Source organism: Lagenorhynchus albirostris, chromosome 20, assembly GCF_949774975.1.
Source record: "Lagenorhynchus albirostris chromosome 20, mLagAlb1.1, whole genome shotgun sequence".
Taxonomy (NCBI): domain Eukaryota; kingdom Metazoa; phylum Chordata; class Mammalia; order Artiodactyla; family Delphinidae; genus Lagenorhynchus; species Lagenorhynchus albirostris.
The window spans coordinates 44,209,553-44,221,903 of NC_083114.1; the positions used below are offsets into that span (position 1 = coordinate 44,209,553).

The 12,351-nt window shown below is 34.1% G+C and overlaps 1 protein-coding gene across 5 annotated transcripts in view; it reads right to left on the reverse strand.

Moving 5' to 3' along the window:
* Positions 1-4,659: 4,659 nt before the first annotated feature.
* Positions 4,660-12,351, reverse strand: part of CDC27 (cell division cycle 27) — a 56,797-nt gene continuing 49,105 nt past the window's right edge. For 4 of the 5 annotated variants that reach the window (XM_060134226.1, XM_060134224.1, XM_060134222.1 and 1 more), the window contains 4 exons: positions 10,598-10,726; positions 7,431-7,505; positions 6,456-6,612; positions 4,660-5,245 (listed from right to left, as the gene is read on the reverse strand). In XM_060134226.1, the coding sequence (XP_059990209.1) occupies positions 5,163-5,245; positions 6,456-6,612; positions 7,431-7,505; positions 10,598-10,726 (444 nt within the window). In that variant the 3' untranslated portion in view covers positions 4,660-5,162. Of the gene's footprint in view, positions 5,246-6,455; positions 6,632-7,430; positions 7,506-10,597; positions 10,727-12,351 lie in introns of all 5 variants that reach the window. The other variant, XR_009537552.1, reaches the window with a different exon arrangement.

Consider the following 12,351-nt stretch of genomic DNA (forward strand, 5'->3'; position numbering starts at 1 on the left):
TTTGACCCAGTCCTGGCCAAAAATATGTAAGCAAATGTGTGCCAAGCTGTTCCTGCAAAAGATCTTCCTCTTTTTGCAAATGCTTTGGTTTCTCTAAGACTTAGTTTCCTCTTGTATGAAACAGGTAATACATGCCTTACCTTATAAGGCTGTAAAGATGAAATGAGATTATTCTTATATCAAAGTGATCCATAAATCCTAAATAAAAAGAAGATGAATGCTAGCATTTTTCAAGATATGCAAATGATTATGGTCACAGATTTATAGCATCGACTGGTATAAGGGCTGCAAACTGGCGTAAGTTTAAGGAGTGCTGTTATATACAAAGAAATCCTTTTACCCAATCAAGTCTTTTCATTATTAGGAAACTAAGAACTGATGAATTTTTATTCTTGTGTAGCACCTTGCCCAGTGATGTATTAACTCACAAAATATTGAGAAAAATCTAACACCTTAGACTACATGTTATTTGGGATGATTTGCAGATAGTTATGCCAATATAGCTGTAAGTTCTCGTTCAGGGGTTGCAGGATATAAAATGTCAGATTATATGTATAGTACATAGTATATGTATATATATGTGTTTCTATTTGTGATGTTTCTATAACATCACCTCCACCCTGACAATACCACTGTATATTTGTACAGTGCTTTAGTTTTACAAAGCATTTCCATGCTTTAACACATATGATCCTCAGTCCTCTGTGGGATAAGAAGGGTAGATCTGATCTTCTTTGTATTGATGAGAAAAAAAGTTTAATTGTTCAGGGTCACACAGCAACTAAGGGGCAAAGTCTACACTTCCTAGATATCAGTCTAGTGCTTTTTAAAAATACATGATTAGAAACCTTAATTCTACTTCTTTGCTCCCACTGTTACTTACTCTTTTTCTTATTCCAACTCCAGTGATGCACTATCCATTTGAATTTTCTTCTCAAATACAGCTTTTAGCCTCAAATTGAAAATTCCATTTTGAGGGTGTTGAATAAAAAGAATGCTTGTGTTAAGGGAAATTGGTAATTTAAAAAAAAAAGTAAAAATGGAAGGAAAATCAAGCACTTAAAATTTCCTACTTTAAAGCAAATTCTAGTTACTCAAGAAAGGGATACCGCTTTCAGTTTCAGTATGAAAAGTACAGAGGGAGGATACACATAAAAGCCCCTTCAAAGGACTAAGCATATAATAGATTTAAATCTACGGTTAGTAATAAAGTTTCCTTTGTAAAACCCGAACTTCTGTGATACTTAATGTCAAAATGCTAGGGAGGACACTTGAGAGTTAACATTAGATATGATCTGAAACTTCCAGAGAAGTCCAAAACTAAGTAAAAGGTTTTGAACATACACAAATGCCAAAAGTGTCCAGCTCTATCATTTAATAGTTGAGTCTTGGTTTTCTCTTTTGTAAAATGCAGTAGCACCTACCTTATAGGGTTGAGGACTGAAAATACTGTACACAAGGAAAGTAACACGGTGCACATGGCAAGATCTCACTAAACATAAGTATTTAGCAAAGTTTGCACTTCTGAACCTTCATGAACCATTAATTAGAGGCTAAACAAACCAAAGAATACTTCCTACCTACATTTCTAGTTATCCCTGCCCTGCTGACAGCAAATGGCCGGTCCTAGGGAAGGTTACGGTCTGAGTCATTCCCTCTCACCTGCTCAGCGCATCTCACTTTATGTCTTTTTCCCTATTGCTACCCTTTCTTCAAGTCTGAACAAAACCCTTCAGCTCTCTACCCTTTTTCCAAGATATCAAACTAGAGTAAAATTTGGTTTCTATATTCTACTTCTTTCAGATCTTGATATTTAAAATTGATTCAAATTAGAACAAAAAAGCTGTGTGTCCCTTTTAAAGGAATTTCAGAAATCACATGATTAAAGAATAATAAGCAGTTGACTTGCAAAGTAGCAGCTGCTGGCAAGGGACTTTTGTAGTTTGGGAAAAATATGTTCTAAAAGTTACCATTTTTTGGTCACAATATTTATTTTGACATTCCAAATAATACTAAAAAAACGGTGTGAGTTAAAAAAAAATATATATATATTAGAAGAGGGTGTAAGTTAAAAAAAAAAATAGAGAAACATTGCCCTAGACTTTTGTGGAACATAAAACTGTAATCTTTCACTATTTTGCTGTGCCTTACTATAAAAATACAGATGGCACAGCTCTTATATAGCTTTAATGACTTGATTATAAATTTGCTTTCAAAAGTAATTTATTTGGATTTTCCATATCCTTTAATGAATTGCAAATATATTAACAGAAAAGACTTTCCCCCCCAAGACTGTACAATTTCCGAAATAAGTCAGGAAAAGCAAAAAGAAGACACAAAATTACATTGTTTCAATGCAAATAGAACACACACATCACACCCACGCTTGCATTTTCCTAGGTTTTCACAAAGAAAACAGGTCACCATATTTCTTGTGAAGACCCATACTATACTCTGGCTAAACAGAGACTTGCAAACTTTTTTCTTCAAAAAGAGCATTTTTAATAGACTAAATACTGGTTATCACTGAGTTTTTGTTTAAGGTACAACAGCAGCATGGTTCAAATGTCACTTGCAGTTCTTGGAAAAAATAAAAATTTTAAAGTAATGAAATACAGAAAAAGTAGGACCACCTTTCATTATTTTGAGTACCATTGTTCTCTTGAAAAAATATTTTCCAAACTTCTAAAATCCCAGAGTTAAGAACCATTTCCAAGGGGGAAAATATCCAATGCCACAATATAACTTCTGAACAAGAGTGTGTGTGTGTGTTTTTGTGTGTGTACACACACATGTGAAAAGCTTAAAGAGAAACAAGGACGTCAAAGTACTTAGTATTTCTGATTTCCTTCAAAATAACTTATGAAATTTGAAGCAAACATTTTGCTTGATCAAAATGCATATCTTCTTCTGGTTGTTTAATCTCCATTCCAAGCAAAAAAGAAAGAAAAAAAGAAAAGAGAAAGCCAGAAACAGTAAATAGGTGGGAAATAAGGCTTCAAATACCTAAATGACTCTGAAAGTAGAGGTGTGAGGAAAATGCAGTCAGGTCAAGCTTAGGCTGATTATCCCTCAGCCAACCATTGCCATGCTGTGCCTTCCACAACTATCCTTTTATCCTTGGTCTCAAAATTAGTACCAGAAAGACTTACTTCTGGCACAGGACACAAATTCCTACTACAAAAAATAACTAATTATACATCAGCAAATTGTTTTCTGAGCATAGCTTTCTCCAAGCTCTGTAACAAAGAGCTCAGTCCAAAGCTTTCTATGAAACTCTATATTTGATACTGTTATACAGCTGGCTTATGATTTGCCAATTAAAAAAATAAAAGAATATAAAATTAAATATTACAGAACTAATGGATAAAAATGGAATATTTGTTAGAATCCAAGTGCTAGCCTTTGGGAATTTTTAATGATATTCGTTTACTCACAACCTTTCCTTTTTCTTATAAATTATTTTTTTTTAGGCAGCACATATATAGATTTAGGTAGAAAATTTTGTTAAATACCTCTCTGGCACCCAATACCTAATCTAAGACTCTGACTTGAATTAGTTTGTAACGGTATCTAAGCCACATTCAAATCAGCAGATTAATAGTAAATGATAGAAAATTACTGAGTCTACAGGCTCAAATTTTTTTCTTATCTTCTGTAATCCACCTTATTTTCACAGCTTGACTAACAAATACAGGTAACCAGTAGATAAGTTTGTCCTTCATCAAATAATCCAAAACAATAACTGTAGGCCTGTCATTCATAAGAAACTATAAATTTGTTATATTCTGACATTGGCACTTAACAAAATGTTAACTAAAGTTTCTCTAAAAATTTCCATACATTACAATAAAGGAGATACACAATTTAAGACTTTAAATTGGTTACTGTGAAATTCCAATAATTCCCATTTCATTATGCATAATTAGATCTTTAAAATTATGGTCATTCCCCAAAGACATCAACCTATATTATGACAAACTCAAAAGAGAATTCCTCTCCTTCGTAAGAGCGGGGTTTTTTTTCAGCTAAGAATTTCTAATATCCTAAACCCAATCACTCTCAGTAAATGTTTTGGTGACTCACACTATTGAAAATAATTTGAAGCAGAGAGTTGAAAAGAATGGAAATGACCTCAACTGAAGGTAACCACACATTCTTGCACCCTGCTTAAACACTTAGAAAAGTCAGAGGGATACTGTCTTGAACAAATATAGATTCAAGGTTATGGCAGGATTCTGATTGTATTAAGGCTTTCACTATCATGATCTCCTAAAGTCTTTGCATTTAGTGTTCTCATTTTGATTCTTCTGGTGAACTTAAATGGTTATTAAGAGCCTTTTTTTGGCTTTTCAGTGGGCAACCCTTCTATCATCTCTGAATGTTAAAGGTGATCCCACAGAGCTCAAAGAGAAGAGGCAATATGGTAAGGACCAATTTTAAAGTTTGTAATACCTAGACAACAATGATCAACACTTTGAAGCAAGATGAATAAATTAAAATTCTTGGTTAGACATTAAAGTATTCTTGCCAAGAGTAATTGTACACTGTATGGAGGGATATTGATTCCTACATATGAGTTCCAATATGCCCATTATATTTGTTTATGGGAGACACTGCAAGTTTAACGTAATTTACATTCCTTGGCAATCAAGTTACTCTGTTATAGGCAATGTCTTTTATTGTTCCATCTGGCACTTGCTAACACCATTCTTGAAGAACCTAGAAATGAAGATCAGTCACTTTGTTTATCAGGAACAGAACCAAGTAAAACAAATTTTTGGAAAAACGACCAAGAGATTCTGGTTCATCACCATTTTCCATCTCTAATGGTTCCTTCAAGATAAAACAAAACTTTTCCTTCCATGATAGCTTTCCAACAAAGGGAGATTAAAGAAAAAAAAAGAAAAGAAAGTTTCCCACCCTACCTACCCCCTAAATTGTCATTCATACTGGTGAGAGAGCCAGTCTTGTTAGCAGCTAAATATTGCACTGCCTTTCATTCTGTGTACAGTCAGGGTCCAATGAAAGGGGCACACTCAGGGTATAAGTGATGGATGATGACACTGCTGGCTCAAGAGTGAAGACTCAGTATATGGAAGGACAAGAAACACATCAGCACTAGTCACACATCCAGTTGCAAAAGTCTTGATTTCCAGAAGTTAAAATTCATCACTTTCAGCTGCATGAAGTTGTGTGTCATCTGCATCTGTCATGCTGCTCTCCTGGGATTCATCTGTTCCCACTTTAAAAATAAAACAAAAATCTACAGTAAGGTATCTGACAAATATTTTTTGTTGGTTCATGAAAACAAGAAAATTATTATATTCAGAGAGATGAGACCTTAAATAAAAGCCCTTAAAAATCCTGATATCCTTCAATAAAATGCAATTCAAGTTCCTTATTTTATAGCATGTCTAAGATTATTTTATTGCATTTAACCTTTAAGAGTTTTAACTACTAAAACTGCCTCTCCCTAATGAATTCCTATTCCTAACCTAAGAATCAGAACTATTCTCTGACATTCCGTCCAATTGTTGACTCCACTTTGGGGACAGTCCCTGTTAGTTCACAAAAATATAGAATATAAATATATTTCTGGAACAAAGTCATCTTAGTTTATCTCATCAGAGGTCTCTCAATTCTCTTACTAAAAAATATTAATATATTAAGTCTTGGCTCTCATTAATTATTTTAAGACATACTCTCAATTAAGCGATAGAGTATATATATTTTTTGCTTTTTAATTAATTGATGTATAGCTGATTTACAATATTATATTAGTTTCAGGTGTACAATGTAGTGATTCAGTATAGGGATAGAGTATTTACTGCCTTAAGTTATCAATCTAATTCTTTGTTCCTTCCTCTTTTTTTGATCTCTCCATTTAAATATATTCACCATATATTTAGATTTTAGGTTTGTGAGAGCTACATAGAATTTGAATAGCTACTACAGATCTGTCAGTACTTTAAAAGGTGCACAAATTTATTATTCATTCACTTAACACTTATAATGTTTTCAACATAGTCACACCTATCATCTTTTCTCCCCCTACCACGTTCCTATGAAGCAGATAAGGCAGGCATTAGTTACACAGATTGAAGCTTAGGTAAAAATTAGCAATGGATTTGTCAAAAATCACACAGCAAACTAGATCCAGAACTGAAACTAGTTACCTGGCTCCATATGCATGCTGTTATTATATGACCCTGTTCAATTTCCCTAAAATTTCATTTGGTATAAAGAATCTAACATGGTTAGAGATAAAATAAAAAAGCAGTCCCTAAATCCGTATACAAAAGGTAGCTTTCTGAATACTCAAAAAAATTTCCATGTTTATTCTGTGCCATAAAGAAATATTTGTTTCATCTTACCAACTGTGATGTGGTGTTTCATTAGCTTTCTAGTTTGAATAACCACATATAAACCTAATTCACATGGATGATACTCACTGATCTGTTCCTCTTGGGTGATTGGCTCCTCATCATCTGGAAGGTAGCGCTTATCAATTGCCTCTTTAATCTGGTTATTGGCTCCTTTAGGATCTAAATCCATAGCCCAAGAGAAATTCATCAGGGCGAGGTGCGTTTGACCTAACTTCTTGTAAACCTAAAAATAAACAGCAGCACTACATTTTTCATTAAGTTGTAAGCTTCAGCTATAAAATCCTAAACATTTTAAATTTAAATTAGGTTCTTGATTATGTGCTATAAATTCATTCTGATGAGTAGGACATTTTCATCCTATCGAAGAATTCATACCAACTTTTGAGTTCCTTTTAATATATTCAGATATTATTTTCAGAATTCCTTGCCTATATCTCTCAGGTAGTGAGCTTCCAATAAATCTCACTCTGTCTGGAACAATGATAATGGAAAGAAATGGACTATAAGCTGCTTGATTAGCATTCATTTACACTGATTTTAAACGGAGTTACATCAACTCTCAGCACCTGTCCACCGTCCTCAGCTACCTTAACCAACTGGCATCTGGGGGCCCAGTGTGTAAAATCCTGACTAGTCTGGCCTTGGAAATTTTGCAAGCCATTTTTTCAAACTAAACAACACAGCAGCATTACTTTTCTTCTTTTGGGGGATGTTTGAGTATTTTATTGATAATTGGAAGCTAAGGGCTTTCCTTGAGGTAGCCTCAGTTAGGAACTCATTACTGGCCATTGGCTGCAAGTGCTAATACACTTGCAAAACTATAGAAGGATTAGGGTTATAGGGTGTGTGTTCTTGCTTCTTCAGTAGGATGTCATCTTCTTAAGTGTTAAAACTAAATCCATTCTTTATTTCCAGAGCAATTAGTTCAGAGCTCTAGTTGAATTTGCTCAACAGATATTGCACAATAAAATATTATATTTATTCTTCAAAAATTAATATGTTATGAAAGTCACAGTTTAGAACCAGGGCCCCAATCTTTACCTTTCCTATTAAGAAGTAAACGAGGGACTCTTTGGGAACAATTTGTTTCAATTCTTCAAGTTCTTGTAAAGCAGACTGAAAAAAGCAAAGAAAAACACAGTAGCAAAATAGTACAGTTTTGACTAAGCAAGTGTTTTTATCTTAACTAAATCATCTTAACTAAAGCTTACTAGATCTTAATCAATGTACTTCCTTGTTGCATTAATTCTTGTTGTGAAAATAAAATGCAAGGAAAATACTTATGACAACAGGAACTAAGAAGTGGCAGGAATTCACCAAAATTTACTGAAAACACACACAATTCTTTGTGAAATATGGAGGTGACAACCCTTGCTTTTGTCACCATTTTGTTTAAAATAACTAAACTCCATCACACTATATATGAAAGTGTTTTAAAAACTAAGTTGCAGAACAACTCTGAAGTTCTGTTAATTTACCTTCTCCCTGACACCAGCACTAAGCTTTGAATACCAACCTGCCATTTTAACTAATGATGAAGAGCCTAAAATTTAACCCTCTGAATTGAGTTAAAATTATCTAGCAATTTTCTGACCACTGCTAAAGGGTTCAGGAGATTGAAAAGACAGATAGGAAAACTGCATTTGTATTTAAAAGAAAGATATGATGATTAAAAATAAAAACTGGGGCTTCCCTGGTGGCGAAGTGGTTGGGAGTCTGCCTGCCAATGCAGGGGACATGGGTTCGAGCCCTGATCTGGGAAGATCCCACATGCCACGGAGCAGCTAAGCCTGTGTGCCACAACTGCTGAGCCTGCGTTCTAGAGCCCGTGAGCCGCAGCTGCTGAGCCCACGTGCTGCAACTACTGAAGCCCATGTGCCTGGAGCCCATGCTCCGCAACGAGAAGCCCACACACCACAACGAAGAGTGGCCCCCACTCGCCGCAAAGCCCGAGCGCAGCAGCAAAGACCCAATGCAGCCAAAAATAAAAAACCCAAAAAAACTGGCTCCCCAAATGAGATACTGTCAATTTTTCACCTAGTAAGTGGACAAAAATAAAAAGTTTGATGTTACATGAAGTTACCATGAGTGAAGGAAATCAGGTATTCTCATCACTGAGGGCAGAATTGTAAATTGATGCAACCTCTATGTGAGGACAACTTAGCATTATCTATTAAGTTAACAACTGCAGGTAAACATTGATTCAGCAATCCCACTGTTAGGAATCTAGCCTAGTTAGGTTAACTAACATAATATATTTCTAATCAGAACAATAAAAAATCAGTGAGAAGAGTGACACTGTTTAACATTTTTGCAAATCTCTGGTTAACAGAAGACAGCTGGACTCTCTTATCTGCTTCTGCATTCAATCTGTTATGATATCACATCAAGTAATTTTTGAAACATTCCACTGTACACTGGGGAGAAAATGAAAGTGAAAAAGGCAAGTAACATCTAAATATTATTATGAAAATAGTTTTGACCTTGTGGACTTCTTGAAAGGGTTTTTGGGACCACCCCCACCAGAAGTTCCCAGACCATACTTTGAGAATCACTGCTTTAAAGAAATTTTAATCAAGATAACATACCCCAAAACTTCTATACTTCTACACCACACACAGTTCACACAGTTCAGAATTGATGTGTGTTTTTTCCTATGACTATATGTTACAACTGTTATCAAAATTTCATGTATCTATCATGCCTCCCCCCGATAATCTATCTGCAAATAGAAAAATAGTGAGAAATAGTGTCTAACACAGCACCAGAGTTCTCATTTTTGCTCTAAAAGACTTAAGACTTACACAACTAGATATCAACACAACACATTAAATAGGGTGGTGTCTAGCAATGTTTTTGCCACAGAGACTGAGGTGGCCCTCTAACACAATTTGATTTTCATTTTGGAGGCAAGACATTTCAGGAGCAATCAGTAACTGTTCCTTATGCCCTTTTTCTACCTGTATCTAATCCATGCATCAAAGTAGCCAAGCCCCAAGCTGGTACTCAAAAATGACTATAACCATTACAGCCTGGACAGTGGATCAGATTAGAACATGAGCTTCTTGAAGCAAGTATAGGCTGATTTACATGGCATTCCTGGTAGGTGTGGTGGCATTAAAATGGCTTTAAGAACAATAAATTGAATAAAATCCTTCAACAGAAAAACCTGACCACATATCTAGAGAAGTACAGTGAAGCAAAAAAATGAAAACAAATGCTGAATTACAATTATAGTGCTTCAAAGAGCAAGTTAAAAGTGTTTATTAGATTTAAAAGGAGTTTTAAAAGGACAGAACAGTAGAATTAGACATCCACTTCATAAAGAAAACCAGAGCGAGACTATAAGAATCACTGAATAAATGACAAAGAATAAATTATACATTTAATCCCTTTATATATCTTTCTTAGTCTTGTAAAAAGTTAAGGGCTTACCACCGAGTTTGTATTTTTCGATTTCAGCAAATTTCAATGTGTACTGGAATAACAGATTTCTAGGGAAAGAGTCCACTAAAATGCATTATTTAACCCAAGTTTTTCCGTGCACTTAAATTTCGGGTATTTTTTTGGTAACTTTTTAACTGTTTTTAGTAGAAAGAGCCTGAATTTATTTAAAAAGTAACCTGAACTTAAAATCAAAACTTTGGATTCATAGTTTATGATTACCTAGTCTCCCTGTTATAAGATCTCATAACTCACTATGTATACTTTTCCTTTATGTATTATTCTTGTGATTATTTGATTAATGTCTGTTCTCCCTCTAGAAGGGTACTAGATGGTAAGCTATTCAAAGGCAGGAAATATGGTTGCTTCACTTGCCACTATATTCCTAGTGCCTGACATATAACAGATACTCAAATAAATACTTATTGAAAAATGCACACATTCATTTGTCATCTGTTCGCATATTTTGGTCCTAACAGGATGGTTTATGTTTTACATTTAAGATAACTGCCTTTCCACGTAGGAAATCTTTTCAAGGGATAACCATATATTCCTAAATATCCATACACCCATCCTTCCCATGAGTACTTCTCATGAAGAAATAAAATCACACAGGCACAAAAAAGAAATAGCTTTTAAAAATGGGGAAAATAGACTATTTAAGATAAAAATTCAAGTATAAATAACTTTTAGTTTATTAAAAAAGGGGCAAAACTTAAGCAGTACAACGTTGGAGATGATTAAGATACATGTATATATCTTACCTTATATTTTTCATTTGCAAATAAAACTGAGGCTCTGTGAAATTTGCATAGAGGGTTCTTAGGATCAATAACAATGGCTTTGTTTAGGGTATCCAAAGCCTTCTCAGATTTTTTCAGTGCGTGCTGAACCTGTAAGAAATAAAGATCCTACTTTTCCTTTTGATATTTATGAGGAAAGGTGAAAACCAAATAGTGTGACTCAAAACCAACATAGCTCCCAAGTCACCATTACCCTACATAATGATAATCAAGATTCTATCTTTAGAGTAGATAGTTGGTTACCCTTAAGCTTAAAAGATAAGAAAAACCTTTGTCTTCCTTCTCAAGAAAATCTGTACTATTTAGCTAGGTAATACTCACATTTTAACAGATTTATTATGGTCCTCTAAATATTAGACTTTTCGAAGCTTTCCAAGAACCCCTAGAGGATTTGGCTCTAAAACTTACCAACCCTGTTTCACTCGGAACAATTACACTTTTACATATTTTAGGAATTTGTTTTAAAAATGGTCCTTCTGCTTTACATATTTGAAAACCATTAATCTGTAATTCTGGGTAGTAAATAATTTATTTTAAATAACTTAAAAAAAACCCAACCAAGTCTCACTATTTATTCCTGTGTACTCATATTCTGCTGTTCCTCCTTAGATGAATTATATGTTAAAAATGAAGTGGAAAAGACTCACAGACATAGAAAACAAACTTATGATTACCAAAGGGAAAGGGGTGGGGGAGGGATAAATTAGGAGTTTGGGACTAACTATATACAAAATACATAACTACTATATACAAAATACATAAACAGCAAGGACCTACTGTATAGGTCCTTGCTGTTTACAGACTACTATATACAAAATACATAAACAGCAAGGACCTACTGTATAGCACAGGGAACTATATTCAATATCTCATAATAACCTATAATGGGAAAGAATCTGAAAAATTATATATATATATATGTATATATATATATATATATAAAACAACTGAATCATCTTGCTGAAAACCTGAAACTAACACAACATTGTAAATCAACTATACTTCAAAAAAAAACAAAAACAGGGAAACTATAGCAAAGATAAGTGACCTTTGTAGGTCTTAGAACCCACAGATCACACAGTGCTGGACTACGGGCTTTAGAAACTGGCCAGTGGGGGGTGTTCAACCATCACACTTTGTCTGTTTTATATTGTATAATTATGAAACCATGACCCAGTCTCTTACCTGGAATTTGAGTGTGATTGGAAAGTGGGATTAAAACTGAAATTATGTTCCTTGAAAATCTCAATTAAAATAAATAAGTTAATAAAATAAAATAAAGTGGAGTGAATGGATGTGATTGTGGAACTTTAACCAACAAGAATGTGAGAGTAGGTACTGCCAACATCTGGTGCTAAATTCATCTATGCAATGATCTTTGCAGAAGGTTATTACTACATGCGGCCAAATATTCTGCCCACAGAACTGAAATCCTAAATACTAGTTTCCTAACAGAGAAGCATACTCTTTTATCTAAAAACTTCAAAGAAACCACTCAAAATTATAAAACAATCTGTTCCACAATAACTTTAGAAGCAAGCCTACTATAAAATATGTTCAACTTCACTAAAAGGTATCAAGAGATAATCAAGTTTGGTTTATCTTAAGTGATGGAAAAAAAAATCTTTAATTTGACATACTTTATATTTTTTGCACAGTATCTAACTATAAAAGAGGTTACCATGTCAATTTTTAAGAAAATTATTATAAAGAAC